This window comes from Rhincodon typus, chromosome 21, assembly GCF_021869965.1.
Source record: "Rhincodon typus isolate 14 chromosome 21, sRhiTyp1.1, whole genome shotgun sequence".
NCBI classification, from domain to species: domain Eukaryota; kingdom Metazoa; phylum Chordata; class Chondrichthyes; order Orectolobiformes; family Rhincodontidae; genus Rhincodon; species Rhincodon typus.
The window spans coordinates 3,841,079-3,865,211 of NC_063352.1; the positions used below are offsets into that span (position 1 = coordinate 3,841,079).

The 24,133-nt window shown below is 38.6% G+C and overlaps 1 protein-coding gene across 5 annotated transcripts in view; it reads left to right on the plus strand.

Annotated features, from left to right (window-relative positions):
- Positions 1 to 16,655, plus strand: part of LOC109920768 (meiosis regulator and mRNA stability factor 1) — a 42,775-nt gene extending 26,120 nt beyond the window's left edge. The window contains exons 16-26 of one of the 5 annotated variants that reach the window (XM_048609896.1): positions 1,445 to 1,665; positions 2,761 to 2,903; positions 3,927 to 4,060; positions 5,326 to 5,528; positions 6,262 to 6,489; positions 6,593 to 6,823; positions 8,510 to 8,722; positions 10,286 to 10,346; positions 11,821 to 11,964; positions 12,829 to 12,999; positions 14,399 to 16,655. In XM_048609896.1, the coding sequence (XP_048465853.1) occupies positions 1,445 to 1,665; positions 2,761 to 2,903; positions 3,927 to 4,060; positions 5,326 to 5,528; positions 6,262 to 6,489; positions 6,593 to 6,823; positions 8,510 to 8,722; positions 10,286 to 10,346; positions 11,821 to 11,964; positions 12,829 to 12,999; positions 14,399 to 14,640 (1,991 nt within the window). In that variant the 3' untranslated portion in view covers positions 14,641 to 16,655. The remainder of the gene's footprint in view (positions 1 to 1,444; positions 1,666 to 2,760; positions 2,904 to 3,926; positions 4,061 to 5,325; positions 5,529 to 6,261; positions 6,490 to 6,592; positions 6,824 to 8,509; positions 8,723 to 10,285; positions 10,347 to 11,820; positions 11,965 to 12,828; positions 13,000 to 14,398) is intronic. The other 4 variants (XM_048609898.1, XM_048609897.1, XM_048609899.1 and 1 more) reach the window with 4 other exon arrangements.
- The last annotated feature ends 7,478 nt before the right edge of the window (positions 16,656 to 24,133 follow it).

The following is a 24,133-nucleotide window of genomic DNA, read 5'->3' on the forward strand; positions in this document are numbered from 1 at the left end:
AGGCATTTACCCTGTCAGGCCCCTTAAGAGTCCTATATGTCTCAATGAGATCACCCTTCATTTTCCGGAATCTACAATGAATAGAGTCCCAACCTGTTAGCCTTTGCACAACAGAGAGCTCATTTTACCAGACGCCATCCTAGTGAACTTTCTCTGAACTTTATCTTTTTTAGAATAAGTTGAGGTTCCATATCCTCTAGTAAAAAATATGTAAGATTGCAGTGCCAAAATTGTAGAACACCTCGGGCCTAGTCAGCAGCTTAAATGCTGCATTCAGTGTAGTCTTCAAAAAAACAAGGCAATTACCCCCTGCTTAAGAAAATAGTCTAGCAAAATTCTGTAAAATTTTACCCTCGCGGTTAGGCAAAATGAATGATGTGGAAATAAAGAAACATTCAGGCTCTAAATTTGAGGGAAATGGAAGAGAGCCTTGTGAAAGGCATATACAATTTTAAAAGGCAGTTAATCCAGAGCACCTGTTCTTGTAAAAATACAGAATCGAAGGAACACTAGAAAAACTGAAGATTCTCTCTGGAAAATCAAGCTATGTTTAATGCCATGACGGATAATGCATTTTTTCTCTTTGCTCAGGTCGATTACTTTATTTTCACTTGTGTAATGTAAGCATCTTTAGCTGGCCAGTATTTATTGCCTGCCCCTTGTTGCCTTTGAGAAGGTGCTAGTGAGCTGCCTTGAACCACTGCAGTATAACTAAGTGGTATGTGAGGCTACTTCAGAGGGTGGTTGAGAGAAACCCACAGTGTTTTGGGCCTGGAGTCACATGTAGGCCAGACAAGCTGAGGATGGCAAATTTCTTCATAAATGACATTAATGGACCATATCGGTTTTTCCAACAATTAAATTGTTTCATGGACATCAGACTCTTACTTCCAGATTTGTTTTATTCAATTTAATCTTGTCTGAATTTGAATCCAGGTCCCCAGAACATTAGCTGACTCTCTGGATTAATAGTCTAACAATAATACTACTAGGCCATCAGCTCCACATTGACCTCATGACCTAATTTCAGACACCAGGGTTTTTGATGTTTTTTGATTTACGACTGCAAAATTTATTTGCTATTTTAGGATGGGCTTATAGCACAGATATCTGGCTAGTTGAAGCTTGTCATCTATCTGGTTTGGAACTCTGTCTTTAGAGAAGCTGTTTAAATTCTCATTTTAATTGTTCTCTGAACCGTGCCCCCGGAATGGGAAATGTCTATGTAGAATATCAAGCGTGTCTCAGAAAAAAGTTTGTTAATGAAGTCTGGATTATATGCTGCTAGTTTTGTGAAAATTGCTTGATTCTGGTAAAACTTAAAATTTGTAACTTATTGAAATATTATTTGTGGAATAGCTGATCATAAGTTGTAATGATTTGATGGTACAGTGTCTCTTACATGCAAACTTGAAATGAAAATCCGCTCTATACTTTTCTATAGATCCCTGGTTGCTACGATGTAAAAGTCCTGTAGGAAATCCTCAGCTTATTCAGTTTAGTAGAGAAGTAATCGATCTCCTAAAGAGCCAGGCTCACTGTTTCATATGTCAAAATAAGTTTATACCAACCTACCATCACCATTTTGGGAAGCAATGCAGAGTTTCAGACTATGGCTTTTCCAAACTAGTGGAGTTGCTGGAAGCAGTGCCTCATGTTCTGCAGGTGAGTTTCATAGAATGGAAATTAGCTTTAAACATAAACCACAGTTCTAGGCTTTCATGACCAATGAGTATTGTTGTGAAAATGTCAACTAAATTGTGTTTTAAGTTCTTTTTCCGCCTCCCTACAATTTTTTGCAAATTTTACATGGGTATTACTGGTTCTAGTTTCTTCTGCCTTTGCAACGAATCTGAGATATATGTATAGGCAGAAGTTGCTTTTTTTTTTACAACTTGAAATTTTAAATCTTTCTTGCGAGGTGAGAGTTACCAGTATCCAAAAGTGAAATTGTCAGTTTGAAGTTTTTTGGTTGAGAAAATTAGTCCAGACCTACGTCTCTATTAGGTTTGAGGTTTCTATCTGATGTGAATTCCTGCATTCTATGTTGACAATACACTTTTATATCCTGTGTCATTTTATAAAAAAAAAAAAAAATAATCCTATCACAATCCATAATTGTTGTTCTCCCTCTATCTGCCTTGAGATGCTTGTTTGGCCTTTTCCATGGAAAACTATTGCAGCTTTTGTTTCAATGCTTCACCTGTCTTGATGCTTCACCTGTCTTGATGCTTTTATAGCATCTTCACTACTGCTTGCTATAATGGTTCTTCTTAGCCTTGATTTCTACCATGAAGTACTGCTCTGATGTTGTAATGATCTGTTACTATCAATAGCCTCATGAGATCTCACTGATTCTGTGAGTTTGCACAAATGCTTGAACCAATGTACTGTCAGATGAAATAAATCTCTGCTATTGGCACTTGTGTCTTATCTTCTAAGAAAATATTTGACAATCAAATAATTGGGTTATTTGTTTGAAAATGTCACCAATGAAGAAACTGTATATGTTGTACCCTCCTAAGTCTGTACATTGTCACCTGATTTTAAACGAAAGTAATTGCAGTGCGATATCATAAAAATCCTTCTTGTTTTTTGATCAAGTTGTGCATTTTGTTTATACAAAAAGCTTATTAAAAACCCATATGTTTACTACATAGAATCGTACTCCTAATAACTTGCCATTGAAAGTTATGAATTTTCAGGTCTGTCCTCTTGTATGTTGACCACTGCAATCTGAATGATTTACCCCTATTATAGATCCTTGGCTTGGGCGCTAAACGCCTACTTACATTAACGCATCGAGCACAAGTAAAACGTTTTACCCAAGATCTACTTAAACTTCTCAAATCTCAAGCCAGTAAACAGGTTTTCATAAGAGAATTCGGACAAGCATATCATTGGTAAGTGTGATCCTTAAATTCTGTTTAGTTATTGAAACTTAGTTTCTTTAAGGAATGGATATTTTTTACCTTGGTATCTGGAGTCAGCATCTAGCTGCATCTCTCTGCCCCAGTTTAGCTGGATAATCCTCTGCACAGTAACGAATCAGTCATTCCTATAGACATTCTCCCAGCTCTTGGAGTAGGCTGCATATTTGCAGGTCGGTATTCTGGGCCCACTCTGAAATTCTTGTCAATGTAAAACCTGTTGACTAGCACTGGTGGCTGGAATTAGTCATCTTTTCCTGTGCATACTAATTCTGTATCTCCAGAGTATAAGCATCCTCTCTTACTTTATATGAAGGTCAGCTGAAACATGAATCTAGTTGTTAGAGGCTATTTGTAGGGATGGCATTAACCTGAGTTTACAAACTTGGCGTGTGAAAAAGGAGGGAGTCTTATGGCACTGTGATGTTGACACATTAGCCTGAGATGTGTGATATTTTAGAGAAACTAGCAAATCCATTGAATATCTGTATGTATTGAGCCACACTACAAGGGGAGGTAATGGCTTAGTGGTATTATTGCTGGACTGTTAATCCGGAGACCCAGGTAACGTTCTGGGGACCTGGGTCTGAATCCCGCAATGGCAGATGGTGGAATTTGAATTCAGAATCTAATGATGACCATGAATCCATGGTTGGTTGTCGGAAAAACCCATCTGGTTCACTAATGTCCTTTAGGAAAAGAGACTGCTATCCTTACCTGGTCTGGCCTACATGAGACTCCAGACCCACAGCAGTGCGATTAACTCTGAATTGCCCTCTGCGCAATTAGGGAGGGGCAATAATGCTGCCTAGCCAACGACACCCTCATGCCATTAATGAGCAAAGAAAAGTAACACTTCTGTGTGTAGAAGTTAGTAACTTGGAGCAATCGAGTATACGGTTTTTCATAAATTATAGTGCCTAATCAAGAAACAGTGAGAAAGTTTGGATGACAAAGCCATTTTGGATTCACTTTTCTGCATCTTAATTCTGTTAGGTGTTTTTCGAAGGACTGGAATGTCACAGACTATGGTGTATGTGAACTGGCGGATCTTCTTTCAGAAATACCGGACACTACAATTTGTGTTTCACAACAGGATGATGATACTGTGATTTCTATTCCTAAGCGAGGTGCTTTTTCTTATTAAATTGATCTGTTGTATTCATTTTCTTTATATAAAAGAACTATGCCAAAGTTCCTGTTAACTCAGCTGCTGCACCAGCTTTGTCATGCATGCAAAATGCACTGAGAAGCAAGTCTCTGGCCACTTTTGGTTCCTGTGAGACTTATTTTTCTTACAGTGGCCAGGGGTGTGTGTATGAGAGAGAGGGAGAGATGATGGCCTTTTTTACGTGATGAACAATGTCACCTACCCTAAGGGCAGCATGGTGGCTCAGTAATTAGCACTGCTGCCTCTCAGCACCAGGGACCCCGGGTTTGATTCCACCATTTGAGCGACTGTCTTTGTGGAGTCTGCACATTCTCCGTGCCTGAATGGGTTTCCTCCAGGTGCTCCGGTTTCCACCCACAGTCCAAAGATATGCAGACAAGGTGGATTGGCCATGCTAAATTGCCCACTGTGTCTAGGGATGTGCAGACTAATGGATTGACCATGCAGGTCTGCAGGGATAGGGTAGGGGATATCGGTCTGGGTGGGATACTCTTTAGAGGATTGGTGTGATTTTTGATGGGCCAAGTGGCCTGCTTCCACACCGTAGGGATTCTGATTCTATTGTCAGCAGTCTATGCATTGTGTATATGCACGCTTGCTATTATGATTTTCCTAAATGTTGGGATTTACCATCATTCCCAGTTGCTCTAATGCTATGAATCAGTCACATTTGATCTAGGCCAGATTGGATAGAGGTGACATTTTCCATTTATTGAAGAAAATTCATAAATTTATTTTGGATTTATAACTATCCAGCAAGCTCGTCCGTTTTATAGTGGGTTTGCAACAGGCTTGGATGAGATTTTCGATGTACAATTACTGGTTTCCTAGTCCAGTAGTAGTGTAACTAAGCAACCATTCGCGCAAACAGTTTCAAACATGCATTGTGTAAACATTGCGATTGGAAATCTATGTAAACAGATGTTTGTGGCTCAGACCAAGTGATGGCATTGTCAAACAAATTTTGAAATTCCCTTATTTCCCAATTGTGTGTATGCTTTTTATATTAAAAAAAAAAAAAAAAATTTTTAAAAACCACTCATCAGTTGGCCAGGGGTAAAGCTCAGGTCATTCACCAATATTGCTAAAATTGTTCTGGCCTATAAATCTTCAAATTGTAATTTCGCTTTAATATGCTACTGAACTTAACATGAATAACTTCATATGCTTTTAAAAATTGCAACTTGTGTTCAGTCTTTGAAAATTATTTGAATTTTAATCTAGAACGCACTCCAGAAGAAATAGAGAGGACAAAACAGTTTGCTAAAGAGGTTGTGGATTTATTGCGGCATCAATCTCATTGCCGTATGCCCTTCAATAAATTTATACCTGCTTATCACCATCACTTTGGACGTCAATGCAAGCTCACTTACTACGGATTTAACAAACTCATGGAACTGTTCGAAGCTATACCTGATGTGTTGCAGGTGAGTGAAAGCCCGTGTGAATTTGACTAACTACAGGAAGCCAGGAATATAAGAGATATCCAAGCAAATGGTTTCTGGAAACGCACACTCCCTCATTGCTGGTTGACTTATAGCAGTTTTAATTTTAGTCTTTCTGGTTTATCACTTATCGGTATCCAGTGTTAGAAAATTAGTCCATAAGTTTAGTATTGTCACTTTATTGAGCACAGCATTCCTGAAAGGAATGTGTGGTGTTGAAATTTAAGCAGGTGGTACAGAATTTAGTAGATTAAATGTAATACTGTAAACTAACTAGAATTAGTACACATTTTTGACCAATCAGTAAAATGTGAATTGCAAAAAATGTTTTCCTTCAATTAATTTTTGGAAGCGTTTATATTTAATGCTGAAATGTTCAGTTTTGATTTGATCACACGTTGAATTAGATATGCTCTATCTACAGTCATGAGACTACATACATATGTTATTTTCAAGTTTTTAAATGATGTACTAATCAGTGGTTAAATGGGAAATGTTAATTTTAAATGGTGGTTTAATTAGCTAGGTTAATATTGGAGTCATTTTCTCTAGCCAACATGAAGTGCTTGAGAACTTCCACCTAGTATACTGATTTTGGCAGAATTAGATTGTAGTGAGTAGTTTATTACCCATTATGATTCTTTGAGAAGACACCTCACATTTTGTGAACTTTCAGATGTTTATAGAGCTATATTGCAAATGATGTTGTCTACAGGTCCTGGAATGTGGAGAGGAGAAATTCCTTGTTTTAACTGAAAACGAGCAAATTAAAGCACTGACAGCCCAGCTTGTTAAATTGCTAAGATCACAAAAGGACAATTGTATGACACTTTCTGATTTCCTTCTGGAATATAACAATACATATGGATATACTCTGCGCCTGCAAGATTATGATGTCAATACTGTTGCAGAGCTTATGCAGAAACTCTGCCATGTTGCAAAGGTATGTTGCATAGTTACTTTGCATTGACTGCTGTACTGCAACTTTTTTATTCAGACAACTCCAAATTAAGTCTCATTCATTTTTTTCTCCACCCCACAACAAGATTTGCAGCACACCAAAAGGTAAACAGCTCCAGTTGATAAATAGAAAGTCCCTTCGTACTGTAACTGCTCAACTTCTTGTGCTGCTGATGTCTCTGGATGATGTCTCGTGCCTCACAGTTGATGATCTTAAAAAGCGTTTTGATGCAACCTATGGAAGTCCTCTTGTTCCCTCTGAATATGGTTTCATGTCTTTAACAGAGTTGTTGAAGAGTTTGCCTTATCTGGTTGAGGTACGAATTCTGAAATTTTTTAGCTGGCATTATTGTTTATGGTAGCTTATGAAAATTGCTTTTACAGCAAACTTTGTTTTAACTGGTATCTTATTAACCAGCACACTTGATAAAACTGGCAAAAATTATATACTAAAATACCAGATGCTTACTATATTATCACAATGTCCAAGCAGTCAGTTCAGGATGTGTGCGAAGGCTGTCAGCCAGTAACTTTTTTATTTGAGGCAATGTTGCATTATTATTTGATTTATGCTGTAAATTTAAAAAAAAAAGTGTATGCCCACTGCATTATGTTTCTATTACTTAATGTGTGTTTTTACATTGATTTATGCAAACCTCTTGATCAACTGCACACTCTCTCTGGTCCTATAGGTGCTGGTTAATAAAATGTTTGTTTGCTGTATTTCATTGCTGGGATTGTATAATCGATCCCTCCCCCTGTGAAAATTGCTGCATGTTTGCCTCTGACTTTTTTTTTTTTTAAGAGCATTCACATAACATAACATAATCTCATTTCACCCCTGCCACCCCCACCTCCCAATTGCTCCTTGTCTTGAATTGAAGTACATGTGTCCTCTTTCACCTTGTGCTATAGAAGTTTCTAATAGAAATCTCCTTGTATCTGAAGATATTTTACTTGATTTCACATGTTGGGAGCCAAAGAGCTTTAAAAACGGACGGTATGGGAGAGATTTCTTCCATCTTTAGCAACTTGTTTTGGTTTATTAATTAATACTTTATTAAAGCATTCAAAAATTGTCTTTTTGCGCTGGGAGCTGATTTGGTCTTTAGTCCAGGTCTTTAAGGCTGCTGGATGCGGATGTTTTACATTACAAGGTAGGATCCTCCCTGTAGTGTTCCACACTGCCTTACATTTTACCTTCACTATGTCCTCTCCTGATGTCTATACCAAAATGTACTTGACCTTGAAGCACCAAACTTAATCCCTGGAAGAATCCCATGTTTCCATAATATATGCCCTTGTAACAGATGCAGCAAAGCCTTCCTATCCCAATCACATGGAATACAGTTTTTTGTACTTGGACTTCAGATTAAATGTACATTGCAATCATTGCATTGTTTCAATTTATAGTGCAAAAAGCATTTTATGAATCATGGTACTGCCTCCAACATTGAAATGTCAAGATACGCCAGATCAGTAATTCAACACGTCCCATTAATCTACATGGTTTTGTTGTTTTTTACATCACTTGTATTTTAGTTAATGCAATCAGTCTGAGAAATCCTGGTAGTACTGTTACTATCCTGTTAGTTACGACACCATGGTTACTTGCACAATACTTTGTTTTGAAGGGGAGGGGATGTTCAAAATGAGCTCGTTTTTCCAGTTTGAGTAGTTACATTAAGGTTTTATATGGATCATGCTATATCCTAACTTAATATATAAAACAAATCATCACTTACTACAAATTGTGTAGCACGATAAATTTCAACTCCCGTTTAAGGCCTGTTGTGTGATGCCCGAATTTAAAAATGAAAGTTTATTTGCCCCAATGTTTGCAGGCTCCAGGTGTTAGAAATTTCACACTTTTTTTTGTTTTGTGTTTTACTTTATAGTAGGTTGCCGTGTTTTCTTAATTTTGTATTGTAGTAACTTGGACAGGATTTAAATGAGGAATGATGTTATTAAACTTCCTTTTTTGGGGTGTTCACTTGTGGCAGGTATTCACTGATGACACTGGAGAAGAATATGTGAAACTGACAAAAGTGTACCAATTTGCCAAGAATGTCCGAGCCTTGCTACACACGTACCACTACCAGCAGATTTTTCTGACTGAATTTCCCTCCACTTATCACAAGTACACAGGTGAAGTACTGCAGCCAAAAGTGTATGGGTATTCCAGTATTGAGGATCTTCTCATTGCTATACCACAGGTAAAGCTGTCTGTTCAGTACATGTTATTTGTTGTTAAGTTTATGCAATATTTTCTCTATAATTTGGTTCTTTCCACAGATGGCAGTTTAGTATCCTTGGGCCAGTCTGGTTTGCCATACTGGTGTGGAACAAATTTGCAGTGACAAAATTCCCATTGACTGTTTGTTTTAATGTAAAATGACCCCAAAAGCACAAAGGCATTTACAGTTTTAAATTCAGTGCCTTTTGAAAGTTCTTCCCTTAATATATTCCCCCGTCCCTGTTTTGACATTCAAATCAATAGTTTTCTTATTGTCTTACCCTCTTGGAAGGGAATTAATTTTAAAAATGTTTATATTGGCTTTAGTCACTTGGAATCTTCTACTGATTTGACCTAGAAAGTTAATCAAAATAGAAGTGCTAGACTAATGAACTATATTCAACTTCAGCTTTCAAAACTAAATAGTACTTAACTGAGTGAAATCTGTGTGCCACAGTCAGGATTAATGCTGAATATTAACAGTTAAACGCTTCATCTGGGTCCCAATTGTTGTGTATTTACATCTAACACTTGTAATGGCCTATTCTGGAGAATCTTTATGTACTAAATTAGCAAAACATTAGACGAAGGTTAAATTGTACCCTTGGTTTGCATTAAATGTAGTAATCTGAAAGTTTGGTCATTGCAGCCCATGTTCCTGTCAGATTGCTCTGTTGCTGATTGTTGGACTCTGCACAGAGATAACCCATGAGGCGACCTGCAGTTAATCACCCAACATTCTTGCTTTAATTGGCTGGAAAGGCTCGAGTATATACAATTAATATGCCATTTTATTTTTATAAAACTTAGTATACACTGAACAGCCCCTCAGAGTCTGAAGAAAATGTGACCTGTTTAATTCTCTCAATTAATGTAGCTTTTTTTTGAAAGCTTGGTTTGATCATGTTAATATTCATGTTATATATTTGCTTTGTGTAAAAATTTATTTGAATGTAGTTTTATACTTTTGCATTTTTCTGACATGTCATAGATCCTCACCAGTGGATCCTGAATTCAAACTACTGTCAGACTAATAAATCTCTGGTGAGATGACCAGTCAATCTGAGCTAGTATGGCAGAAGCCATTCCTTTATCATCACTGTAGATTTCAGGCCATTATGGAATGTCTGATGCTGTAACTTGTTTGATTTTTTTTTTAAAAAAAGATCTCTCTGGCATTAGTTCAAATCAAGTATATTTAATGTAATGAAAATATTCTCCCACACTGTTCACTGAAGTGGCATTGTGCAGTTATTAAGTTGAACTTTGCAGAGTGGTCCAGGATCCATTTCTTTGGTCCCTGAAGATGCACGTTTCAGTTTGATAAATTTGGGCAGATAGTTGCTGAAAACTCTCGTCAATTTGATGGTTTTGGCACTTCGTAAGAGTGACCCCATGTGGAAGAATGAGCATGACTTTGACATCCAGAAAATGGATTATTATAAGGGATGAAATGGCAACCAGTATTTTAGAGCTTTTTAGCTGTTTTTTAAAGTGATTGTGGAGTTTTTAAATTTACAATATTTTCCTTGTTTTTGAACAGGTCATCTGGATAAAAGGACATGGACACAAAAGAATAGTCGTTCTAAAAAATGATATGAAAGGTGTAGTTTATTTTAGAAATCTAACCGTTGCTGTTTGTTTCTTGCCATTTTTGTAAATATATCTATAAATTATTTTACTATTACAGTAGCCAGAAAGAGAAACTATAAATGCAAATTTTTGGTAAACATTTTTTTTATCTGCCCCACATCATCTTCACAGCGAAGAAAATTGAATTTCCAACAGTGAGGCATTAATGAGTCTGCACATGGAGCTTTGTCTACAGTTTTGGTCCCCTTGAAGAGGCATGTCGTTGTATTGGAGACGGTTCAGTAGATTGATTGTAGAGATGAAAGGTTTCACTTATGAAGAGAATTTGAGCAGTTTAGGCCAAGACACTTGAGTTTAGAAGAATGAGAGGCGATCTAATTGCGGTATACAAGATGCTAAAGAGGATTGACAAAATAGATGTAGAGAGGGTGATTGTGGGACAATCTAGAACACAAGTTCATAATTTTAGGCTAAGGGGCAGAAGATATAAAACATGAGGTCAAATTACTTCTGAGTCATTAACCTATGGAATTCACACCTGTGATTATGGTGGATGCCAAGGTGTTGAATAAACTTGAGGTGGTAGATACTTTTTTAATTAGTAATAAGTTGAAGAGTTATGGAAAATGGGGAGGTGAGAACAGCTATGTTTTTGTATCTAATGGCACAGCAGGATAGGGGGCTGAATACCTACTTCTGCTCCTGGTTCTTCTGTTCATAGTGGCATCAAGTAATTTTATGCAAATCTTATTTGCAATACTTTGTCTTCTATAGACTAGTGAGGAAGAAATCTCGATATAAAAACTTTTTTCCTGCTACTTCATTCCTTAGTTTAGAGATATTGGAAAGACCTTTGTCCAGCTGACTCTCAACATTCAACACAATCTCTGAAACTCCCACGATCAATATCAGAAACTGATCTGGACTAGCCATATTAGTACTGTGGCTATAAAAGCAGGTCAGAGGTTAGGAATCCTGCAGTGAGTGATTTTCCCCAAAGCCTGGTCACTATCTGCAATATGATGCAGTATTCCCCATTTGCCTGGATGAGTGCAGCTGCAACAGCACTTGGGAAGCTCAACACCATCCAGACCACACAAACCTGCTTAATTGGCACCACATCCACAAACCTTTATCATCTTGAACCACCGAGGATTAGCTTAGCTCAGCACCACCTCAGTGGCAACCAGGGATGGGCAATAAATGCTGACTGAACCAGCAACGCCCGGATTCTGTGAGCCAATAATAAAAACAATTCGACCAGAAAAGTAAAATAAAATTGTAATATTGTTACTGGACATCTTAAAAGCTCCCTGATCTAGGTGTGAATTGATACTCGAACTTTTTTACTTCTATACTAAACTGCAGTTTTTCATGGTGTTTTTATCATCTTTTTGTTTCTTTTTCTTTGTCTCCCAATCTCCCCCCACACTTCCGTCAACACTGACCCCCCCCCCGCCCCCACCCCGCCAACACCAATCCCAGTTCGTAACAGTTCTGCATGTTGTTCTCCTGCATGCATGGTTGAAGAATGTGGACAGACGCAAGGAGACCTAAAACGACCAGTAACTTTGGCTGTACAGAACTCCAGCAGCAATGAAACAAAGGAGTTAGAAACTGACAGCTCCTGTAAGTAATAGATCTCATAAAATACTTAGTCCACTCCAGCCCTGCAATAAGACATGCCATCACTTCCAAGCCTCCCTCCACACTAACTTGGGCGTGTATTGCTGTTTCTTCATTGTCACTCGGTTAACATCTTGCAGTGCTCTACCTTAACAGCATTTTTGGTAGCAAATTCACCAGGCAGACAACAGCAGTTCTAAGATGGTGTCTTGCCACCTAAATTAGGGCACCATGTGCCCAGTAAACACCAGCTTTGCCTGTATCATCCATGTTATGAAAATAAATATTTTTCAAAAACTCTCTGACATACATGCAAAGGAAAGGTTTTAATCCGTTGCCTTCTCATAGCACTGATTCCAGTCCAAACTGATTGTGGCAACTGTAATTTGAGAGCTGGATAATGCTTAAGAATAGCATTAGTCTTAATATGCATGGTCTTGGCCAAGATTTTGGGAAGCTTTGAAATAACTAACAGTTTGGAATGCCTGCAGGCCTTCCATACAAGTGGCAAAATGAGGTGCCTTGGTCACAGAAACATTAAAATTGGGTGTTTTTTGGTGGTTGTAGCCTCAAGTAAATCTTGTGTTACAAGTTGGACCTGAATCCTGCAAGCCTGCCAAAATCATCAAATTTTAGCAGAGTGATGACAGAAGTGTCAAAGATTGAAAGCATGGATATTTAATTTCTTATTCCATAATGTCTAATAGTATTTTGCTGTTCATAAAGTAAGATTGATGTAAAAGGTACCTGTTGTTCCAAAATACATAGTATTTTGAATTAAAACATTATATGGTATGAGGGCATTGACTGCTAAACATGTTCAGTAATGTGCACATGCTGTAATATTTTATCACTCCTAAATCATAGGTTCAAATCAGACTGAACAAGAGCTTCTTTGTCTTGGTAACCAGTCGCCTGTTGACTTGCTGTGTGGACCTGTACCATCATGCTTGCCATCCCCTCAGCTCAGACCAGACCCAGTCGTTCTTCAGAATGCTGATCTTATCCGATTTGAAGAACAATCACCTAATGTTGCAGGTTGAAAGCAAACTTTTTTCTCACTTTAAAATGCTGTCAAAGTTCTCCATATAGTGGATTAAAACTCTGCATGCGCTCAAAGCCTGTTAGGATGGGAAGAAGTATAATTTATTAAACAAGTAGCTAAAAATCTATTTACTTAGTATCATATGGCTTCTAAAACTAAGCTGCCTGATCCCAGTCTGTCTGCAAAAAGACTTGCGTTAATAAAGCACTTTCATGATCCTGGGGCATCCCTAAATGTTTTGCAGCCAGTGAAATATTTTTTGAAGTATAGTCACTGTAGTAGTCTTTGTCTGCAGTAAGGATCCATAAAACAACGAGATGTAACCCAGTTACCTATTGTTGGCTGAGAAATAACTACTGGTTGGCACACCAAGGGAGATCATTGTGGAAGTTTTTTTGTCAGCCTGGGGGAGACGTGACTGTCATCTAATATCTCCCGCAAAAGACAGCATCTCTGGCAAAGTAGCAAGAATAATTGCTTCGATTTTTGTGCTCAGTTTTCTGAAACATAAACAAAATATTTCTTAGCTTCCTTGTTGCTGTTATCTTGCTGTCTTTTATTCCAGACTGTCTGTCTAAGCCTCCGTTCACTTCAGATTCTCTTTATACCTTCTAATGGGTGTGCCTACTTGTAATTCCTTCATTGAAAGCATTTTTAGCTTGTTTTCATTTTTCAGTATCTTAGAACTTCACCAAGCAAATTACAGATTTCTCAGATCTAACTTACTCTCTCCATTTACGAGAAGGGAACAATGGGCTAAATAATACATACTAGCAAGAATAGGCCACTCGGTCCTTCCAATCTGTTCCGCAATTCGACAAGATCGTGGCTGATCTGATTTTAATCTCACAATCTGCAAGTAGTTTTGCAATGAGGCATAGAGGATTTAGATTTATCAGAACAAAGAAACCAAGCAAGTGAAGATCTAATTGTGTGTAACCACAAAGTAGGGAAATGTCATGGGGAATAAAGAACAAAGTGAAGATAATAACTCTGGAATCAATTGCTTCATCTCAAAGCAAATGATCATAATCACTGATCAGCAATGCTATTACCATTGTGCTCTTAGCCCAAATGAAACATTTTGTCTACTTACAAAGATTTATAAATGAAGCTCATACTTAAACTGTAGATGAATGAGTTTTGTTTGTCAGTGATCTTGCAAAGAACCTGTTACACAATCCTTTTTACCCCAAAGCAAAATCTTAAAATATTATAAAAGTTGGTGATGAAGCTGTTGGCTGAATATTGAGTTGGTTTCAGTTGCAAGAGATGCTTTTTAATGTATTTGAATTAGAATTATATCTGAAGCTTTTTAATGTCAATTTAGCTTCTAACATGGAATAATCAAGTCTTCAAATGTGATGTAATACTATATAACTTTCTAAACAGATATGTTGATCTTGACAGAGGAGGAGAAGACTGTCCTTCCCGCAGCTATGACTGAAGAGGCTTTTACCAGTGGCAGTATTACCAACCAGATTAAAGACAATCTTCCTACCACGTGTCAACCCGAGGATGAACAAGAAATCAAGTCACCACACCTGGAAGTTACTGCCAGCCCAGTCAGGAAGCCTAGAAGTAAAGTGAAGTTAGCAGCAAATTTCTCACTGGTACCCCCCATTAATATTTAAAAGAATTTAAGAATAAGCTTGTGTACTTCTGTATTTTACTATTTAAAGCACTAAAATGGATTCCAAAGTGCTAAATCCAAAGAACTAAATGCTTTTTTTTATCTTGGCCGCCTTCTTTGCTCTATTTAAAATATTTGAAAAAGCTACAAACATACAGAAAGAAAATTGGGTCTTTGTCTGGAGCTAATTTGGTGTAGTCCATGAACTTCCTTGGCTGTGATTGAGATTCCAAGGTTTGTGTAAGCTTGTTATAATTTCGAAGTCTGTTGTGTTTGACCAAGGTTTTTGTTTTTAAGAAAGTCAAAGAAAGCAGTGTTTTCTTGCACTAAAAGCCTGTTCATATTATCTCTCCAATTTAAGGTTTCTCAGTAAAATGCATGATATCTCAGAATCTGAGTTGAGGTTTTGTTGACCCAATACCTACAGAACAGCAGTAAGTTTTGTATAATCTAACTGTACAAGTGTACTTGAAATGTTCAGCATGTCACTTGAATGGCTTGTAATTATAATCTGCCTTTCAGTTCTGGTTAGCTGTCTGTAGAAAGAACAGATTGCATTCAGTGGCTGTGTTGTTTATAAATGTCCTGTAGTTGAAGAATAGAACTAAGAGCCTCCTGATAATGCAAATTCTATTGGGGTTGTGTTAGCTTCCTATAAGGTTCAGGTTATGTTTTTACTGCTAAGTTGGTCTGATCAGTTATCTGCAATCTTGACTTCATGAGTTATATCAGTAAATTGAATTCACCATTGGCTTTAGCAATCTGCTACACTTGGTGTGTCTCCAAGCTAAAGTGAGTAGCCCCAGCGCAGAAATGGGAGTTCATTGTGAAATATGCATGTATTGCATAGATCATAGATCATGGGTCAGATAAGGAAAACTATTTAAAAGCTATCATTTCCACTTGACAGTTAATGGAGCGGATTTTCCCTGTGGAAGTGTGGAAACCTCAAGGTTTTGTTATTAAACCTTGCCCTTTTATAAACCATATTTCATTGGGGAACAGTGTACATAAACTAACAGTCGCAGAAGGTTGTCTTTTTAATACAGACTGCTTCTTATTCCATTGTATGTTGAGTGGTTGCACTTGGGAAGTTTTAGGTATCAGTTGGTGACTGGTGCCAGTGCGATGACCTTCGATAAGGTTGATTTAAAATGTGTGGCAGTCAGCCCATTAGGGCTTTCTGGACAGGACCTGGCTTTTACAATGGATTGTATTTGTCAGGGCACACACTTTCTAGATTACAATAACCTATTTTTTTTGAAAAATAAGTTCTCCACTGGTGCCAGAGGTTTGAGTTTTAGTCATAAAAGGTGTAATTGCTGAAATTTTCTTTCTCTACAGAGCACCTGTGACTGTGCAGGTTTATAATGTGAATAAACATTGAAATATTAGCTTTGGAAATGCTGGAAAGTAGCAAAGCTGGGAAAAATTGAACAATTATATAAAGATCTGTTCCATGCTAAAACTGGAACTTGTGCTGAAGATTTAGACAGGGTGTTTAAGATTTGTACATTAGTACATGTGTAGATTTTTAAAAATCTTTACTAAATGGCAGCAATTTAGATGCTAAGCTAATGTGCAGTAACTATTGCCAGATACCTTTTTTTACATGCTTGAAACATCAGCAAAGAGGAACAAAAGTATTCTGATTTATTACAAGCCACTCAAGTTACAGTAGGTTTCTGGTTTTATGTTTAAAACCCACAGTATGTTAGTGATTGGTCTGAAATGGCAGTTTATATATGCAGATCTGCATAAATTTGTGTTGGTAATCTCTAGGCTGACTTGAATAACAGAGTTTGTACAACCGATGTAAACTGGTAGAGATGCATTTCTTTGAGGTCTTTGAACATTATTATGTTGACCCAAATATTGGATATATCTGAAAATATGACAAGGGCTCTTATTCTGTTTCCTCTCTGAATTTTCAACAAAAAAGCTTATCAAATGCTGGCTGCTTTTGTTTGGGACCAAAATTTATTTTGCTATGAATAAAATTTTACAGCAAGCATATTTTCTGTTTTGTCTTTTGATTTAATGTTTTGCTTGTTATTCATCAAAGAAGTAGGTAGGAACCTAGGACTTGGCACAAAGGGCTTAATCCTGTTCCTATCAAATGTGCAATAATTTAATGACTGTCTGTCTGATTTATATGTGGCCTCAACACTTGTCCTGTCTTCTCCAAACCAAGCACTGCATGAATGCACGCACACACCCACCTTGAGAATGTTCAGTGTCCAGCTGCATCTGGGCAAGAGCATTGCTTTGGGCTAGCAACTTTGAAAGAAAATCTCACTCCTCAGTTACATTGATAAACTCAAGCGACACTCTTCAGAGGCTTCAGCTACAGACAACTTATTCCCTCCTTTTTTGTATTTTAAATTTTGACTCCCCTGTACAGGACACCTGCTGGGGATCTCACAATCTCTGACAAGTCTGTAAAAAGTTCCTGGGCAACAGTTAAATATGAAGAGGCAGAAATTGTCTCTAAAGAAGTGGATGTTTTAGTTTTCATAATGGCAGGGATCAGAACGTGGGGAAAGGCTTTTGACTGGAGTGTGGTGTTTGGTCCTGTGATTTACTGAAAGTGTTTGTGGATTATTTGTGCGTCTATTTTGAATGTGGCTTGCACTGTAAAGTGACAAATGTCCTGGACTGCATGCATGTCTCGAAACTTAAGCCTTTAAAGCGTTAAACTTATTCACTCAGCATTCCATATTTCCTGTGTAGCATGAAACCTCATTTAACTATGTCACAGTAACTAGCCTTCCGTAGACTTAAACCAGATTTATTGGGCACCACATTATCCTATTTTGACAGGTTAAATGATTGGGTTAAACTTTTGGCAGTAAGCATACATGGTAAGAAAATTGAATTTGTTCACTTTATTTTTGCAGGAAGAGAAAAGCAGTATGTTTGGTGAGAGATTGCAGAACTCTTTGATATAAAGGGACCTGAATGTGTCCTGGTGCACAAATCTGAATATTGATCTGCAGGTACACCAAGTGATTAGAAAGGCAAATGAAACGTCAGCGTTTGTTGCAATGGGAAATGGAATATGAAAGTTGGGGGGGAGGTTTAGCTGTAGCTGTATAGGGTTTTAGTGAAGTCACGCCTGGAGTACTGCCCAGTTTTTTTTTAGGCTTACTATTTACTAAATGTAATTACATTTGAAGTTCAGAAAATGTTTACGCAATTTGATTCCTGGGATGGATGAGTTGTGAAAAGGCTGAGCATATTTTGCCTTGGAGTAGGTGGTGAGGTGATTTAATTGAAGCACAAGGTCCTGAGAAGGCTTAATAGGGTAAAAGGCAAGAAGTTATCTCCTTACGGAGGGAATCAAACTAGGGGGTAACTTAAATAGGAGATGCCTATACTTTTAAGAACTGTGATGACAGGTTTTTTTATTCTCCTCCACCACCACCACCACCACCCCCCCACCCCCACCCCCACCCCCAATGTCTTTAGTCTGTGGAATTCCCTAGAAAGGGGGATTGGCCACTGCCTCTGACTCTGTTCATGGTTGTTAGGTTTTTGATAAAGGAATTCTATTGAAGGTGGTTAGGGAGGAGTCTATGTGGGATTGAACATGAGAAAAGTTACTTAATCAGTCATTATCTTTACTAAACGGTGAAGCAGGCTCAAGGAGCTAAATGTTTGAGTATCTCTGGTCCAGTCTTGACCAGTGTGGCTTGATTTTGTTTGATCATTTTCCCTTGGCTTGGAAATATATTGCTGCCCTTTTAGTATCACTGGATCAAAGTTTTGGAACTCACTCCCAGACAGTGTTATGGGTTAACCGGCACATGTGGACTGCCATGGTTCAAGGAAGCTCACCATTGCAACCTTGAAGCAGTGAGGAATGGGCAGTTAGACGTAGGCTATTCCCCACATCCTGTGAATGAATGAATTTTAAAATGAAGCAGACTCTCAATTTTAATCTCTAAGTTTTTGGGATGGAACTGGAGTTTTGGAATTGCATAAAGAGGAAAGGAACTACAGTAATAAGTTGCATTTTAAAGGAACATTGTTTAATGTTGAAATTAAAAGATTGTAGAAATGGCCAAAAATGTACATCTTGGAGTTTCTCTTGCTTTGCTGAGAATGAAATAATTAAGTCTGAAGTCTTTTGCCAAAATCGCAATTTTGATATACCATTCAAAAAAATTTGTTTTTATTGGAAATGTTATTAAAAGATATCTGCTTTACAATTCAGATTAAAGCTCCACTCAAATGAAAATTCCATTTTAAAAAGTTTCAATCAGCTTCAAAATAGCTATTACTACACTAGTAAATTTTCTACACCAGCCATCATGTTGATGTCCGAAGGGGACTGCCAACACTTACCCAATTAAGTAGAGCTTTTTTTTTTTTGTTTTATGGATCTGCTGGATTTTCTTATTGGAAATAAGCATCACATTGTCTGGCAGGTAGCTCTCAATGATAGCTTGTATATTGACCTATTGTGAGAACATTATTTTTCTAAACCATGTGTTTAACTTTCTAATGGATGAAATAAAACTATCCAAATTTAACAGCAGCCCACTTCTCATTAGTTAATATTTGGAACCAAATGTGGAGGGATGCAAAATTAGTTGAGAAATATGAATTAACTTTTTTTAAAAACAAACCCATACGCCAGTCACCCACCACCTTTACTATTTTTCTGTGCTCCTTAGCATGCCTCTGTCTTTTTTCCCCAATTAATACCTATAACACATTCCTCCCACTCTATAACAAGTCTCCTGCATTTCCCTCCCCCTTCAACTACAGTATTCCCTTCTGTCTCTTTGTCTGTCTGACGTTTCATAATTAGTTGCAAGGTTCTGCATTTCTGCATGATCTGGGCCAGATACTTTTGCGTTGGTTTGATGAAACCAACTGAACTTAGTGACCATGTGGTGAGATTAGACAAAGTATAAATGGGTTCTAACCTTCACACTTTGCAATTTTCTCATCAAGTTATTGTTTTACAATTACTACTTTGCATCTACTTTTGGAACTTTGGCTCACCTTCCTTTTCATGCAATTTCTCCCTCTGAAGCCATAGACTCCATACAGTATGGAAAGCCCATTGGTGTAGACTCCATCCTCTAAAGAGTATCCCAACCAGACCCTGTAACCCCACATATTTCCCATGACTAATCCACCTAGCTTGCACATCCATGGACACGGCGAGCAATTTAGCATGGCCAATCCACCTAACCTGTACATGCTTGGGACTGTGGGAGGAAACTGGAGCATCCAGAGGAAACCCACACAGACGTGGGCAGAAGGTGCAAACTCCACACAGCTGGTTGTTGGTAGAATTGAACCCTGGTCTCTGGCGTGTGAGGTAGCCATGCTACCCAACAGAACACACAAGGTCTTCTAGTGATTATCTAAACCAGATTACATTCCATGGAAAAATAGGTTAAGGAGCAATTTTATTGGAAATTTGAAATGAATTCATGTGGTAAATATGAGAAGCATTGCTGCTGATGTTGAAGTCGAAGGCCATTCAAAAAAAACTTGCATTTGTATAGCATCCTTCATAACTATTGGCTGCAAAGGGCTTTGGGACATCCTTTAAGTATAGCCACTGTAGTAATGTAGAAAATGCAGTTAATTTATGCACAGCAAGCTCCCACGAACAGCAATACCCTGATCAAATAATCTGTTGTGATGTAGAGAGAGACTTCAGTCTTGGCCAGGGCACCATGGAGAACTCCTCTGCTCTTTGAATACTCATGGGATCTTTGATATCCTTCCAAACTGAACAAAGGGGCATAATCTTAATTAAAACTGAGCAGTTCAGGAGGGAAGTCTCAGGGGGCTTCTTCATGCAAAGCCTGGTAGAAGTATGGGAAATGCAACCTCTTGAAGCAGTAGATGTCAGTTCAATCTGTTTTAAATCTGATTGAGATTTCTGTGAGCCAAAGTTCTACGTCGATACGGAGACCATGTTGGGAAAACTGAGCGAAGATACAGCTTAGCTATGATTTCACTGAATGCTGGTATAGGTATGCAGGCTGAATGACCTACTCCACTCTTGTGTTCCTGTCATAAATTACATCTCAATTCTTTTTTTTTTTAAAAATCACTTCAGCTGTAAATGAGCAGCCCTTCTAGATAATCTAAGCATTTATTCAACTTAAAATGTACCATTTTGTGACAGACCCATTGAGTAGAATATTGAAAGTTTATGGCAAATTCATGATTTAGTTAACAATATTTTGAAAGATTTTTTAAAATTTAGTTTTAAAATATTTAACTGATGAGAGCACAGGTACAAATTTGATATTAACAAATGTTTGGTACTTGAGTGATTTATTCACATTCTGCTGTTTGCTGGTAAATGCAGTACTTTTAATACTGAGATACAATTGTTGATTTTAATGAGATTCTGCAGAAGGATAGTCTGTTCGAGGGGAAGGAGAGAACATGAGATGAATTATGTAGAGACCCACGGCAGAGATTTAATAGACATTATCCTCAAATCAAGTTACTGCTGACTGTGACAGATTACTTTAGACTCCACTCAGGAATCTACTGTCTGCTTATAGTGGGCCAAACACACTTGGCAATAAAATATTGCTCAAAAAGAGTATGGTTGAGTAAGGATGGAGAGGGTGCAGATGACTAATGAAACAGCTTTAGTGAACTGAATTTGAAAACATTTTTTTTGAGCAGGATTGTGCTTCATCAATAAAGTTGCTTAGGAAACATATTTGAAATGCTCAATAAGAGATGTATCTAGTGGCACAGAGCAGGGTCTGTGTGGAGTTTGTTTCTCACAACCACTGGCAGTGTGGTTGCTACTGATCAGTTCAGGTGCCTGTACTACAGAAAGGAAAATCCAATCAGCTGACCGGGCAGCGTGGTAGCTCTGTGCTTAGCGCTGCTGCCTCATAGCTTCAGGGTTCTAGGTTTGATTCCACCCGTAGGCAACTGTGTGGAGTTTGCACGTTCCCACCGTGTCTGCGTGGGTTTCCTACTGCAGTCCAAAGATGTGCAAGTTGGGTGAGTTGGCCATGGTAAATTACCCACAGTACCCAGGGATATGCAATCGAGGTGGGTTTGCCATGGGAAATGCAGAGTTACAAGGATAGGGTAGGGTGAGAGTCTGGGTGGGATGCTCTTTGGAGAGCGGGGGTGGACTTGTTGGGCCGAATGGCCTGTTTCCACACTGGGGATTCTGAGAAAATCTGTGAAAAAGAAGCCAATTCAGTGGGGCTGGGGACATCTAAACATAGGAAGTAAATCATTGGTGTTTTTATTAAAATGTAAATAGTATAACTGAATTTAACACCTTATTAACATGGTGAGTGTTATTGGCCTGCCTGTGGTGGTCCCTAGATGAATTGCAAATGAACATGATTAGCTTTGCTGCGAGATAGTAAGAATTGCAGATGCTGGAGTCATCAGAGCCTACTCTTCTGCTGCCTGACCTGCTGTGTTCCTCCAGCTCCACACTATGATTTAGCTTTGCACCTTGCATATACAGCAGCGTGTGCACCACAACAACAGACTTCCACAATAACTGAGATGTCCCTCATTCCAGTTGTAGCTCTTGGTAAGAAACAAAAACCTAGGATGAATGTACTTTCGGCAGCAGTGTAAATCAAAACAAAGCCCTGAAAAGGCAGTAAATAGCTTTTGCAGCTGGATTATGATTCTTTTTTAAATGCATTCATGGAATGTATCTGTCACTGGCTGGGCCAGAATTTGTTGCCCATCCCTAGATGCCCATAGGAAGGAGCTGGTCAGCTGCCTTTTGGAACAGCTGCAGTCCCTTTGGAGCAGGGATACCTGCATTGTTGTTAGAGAGGGAGTTCCATGATTTCAACCCAGAGGCTCTAAAGGAATGGTGTTATATTTGTAAAAAGTTTTTCTAATCAACCTGCTCAGAGATGTTAGTGTACACCTCTGGCACAGGTGGGACTTGAGTCCAGACTTTCTGGCTCAGAGATACAGACACTACCACTGTGCCATAATAGCTTTCTAAACTGGATGGTGAGCGACTTGGAGGGGAATTTGCAGACAGCGGTATTCCTGTGCATCTATTTCCCTTCTTGCCTAGATGGAAGAGCTCATGGGTTCTGAAGCTTATGTCAAAAGAGCCTTGGTTGATTTCAGCAGCGCATATTGTGGGTGGTAAACACTGCTGGAACTGAGCGTCGGTGGTGGAAGGAGTGGATGCGGTGCCAATCAAGTGGGCTGCTTCATCCCAGATAGTATCAAACTTCTTGAGTGTTGTAGGAGCACGTGGGGAGTATTCCATCACTCTCCTGACTTGTGCCTTGTAGATGGTGGACAGGCTTTGGGGAGTCAGGAAGTGAGTTACTCAGCCAGCTTCCTGGTCTTTGAGCAACTCTTGTAGCCATTGTGTTTATTTAAGGTCAATTTAAGAATGAAATGCAGGGAAGCTCTGAAGAGGAATAGAAATAAAAGCTAACACTCTATCAGGTTGCACTTGAACCGGAAGGGGTCCAGTATCCTTGTGGGGGAGAGTTGCTAATGTTACCTGGGAGGGTTTAAACTAGTTTGGTAGGGGGCTGGGACTCTGAATAAGAGAGGGGCCATCAAGAAGTCAGGGAAAATGCATTTAGCCATCAAAAGCAAGTTTACTATTCAGGACAGCCAGGGGCATAGTAAAGGGAAGGAAAAGGCTTCTGGTTTAAAGTGCACTTATTTCAACACATGAGGCCTGACTGGTAAGGCAGATGAGCTGAGAGCATGGACTGGCTCTTGTTATGGCTATCCCAGAACAGAAACAGGGCTGAGAGAAGAGCAGGACTGGCAGCCCAATGTTTCTGGATACAGAAGCTACAGGCATGACAGAAGTACAGGTAAGCAAGGAGGGGGAGTTGCCCTTTGGATAGTGAGGATATTCTTAAGGGGTCATTAAAATAGGTCATATGGTTAGAACTTAGAAACAAGAAGGGGACGGTCACTGTGTTGGGACTGTATTATAGACCCCCAAATAGCCAGTAGGTACTAGAGGAGCAGATGTGTAGAGAGATTACAGATACCTGTAGGAATAACAGTAGTATTGGTTGGAAATTTTAATTTCCCCTGTATTTACTGGGCCACCCAAAGTGTAAAAAGCCCAGACAAGGTGTAATTTGTCAAATGTGCCCAAGAAAGTTTCCTAAATCAATATGTAGAAGGCCCTACTCAGGAGGATGCAACACTGGATCACCTCTTGGGAAACAAGGTCAGGCAAGTGACTGAAGTGTCAGTCAGAGAATACTTTGGGTCCAGAGACCATAACTGTCTTAGTTTTAACATAGTTATGGAAAAAGATAGGACAGGTCCACAGGTTAAGATGCTAAACTGGAGCAGGGCCAATTTTGGGGCCATTAGACAGGATCTAGAGAGGTTGATTGGGTGAGTCTGTTTGAAGGAAAAGGAACTACTGGCAAATGGGAGGCTTTTAAAAATGTGGTATCAAGAGTCCAGACATAGTATGTCCCTGTTAGGGTGAAGAGAAAAGTTAACAGGTTTAG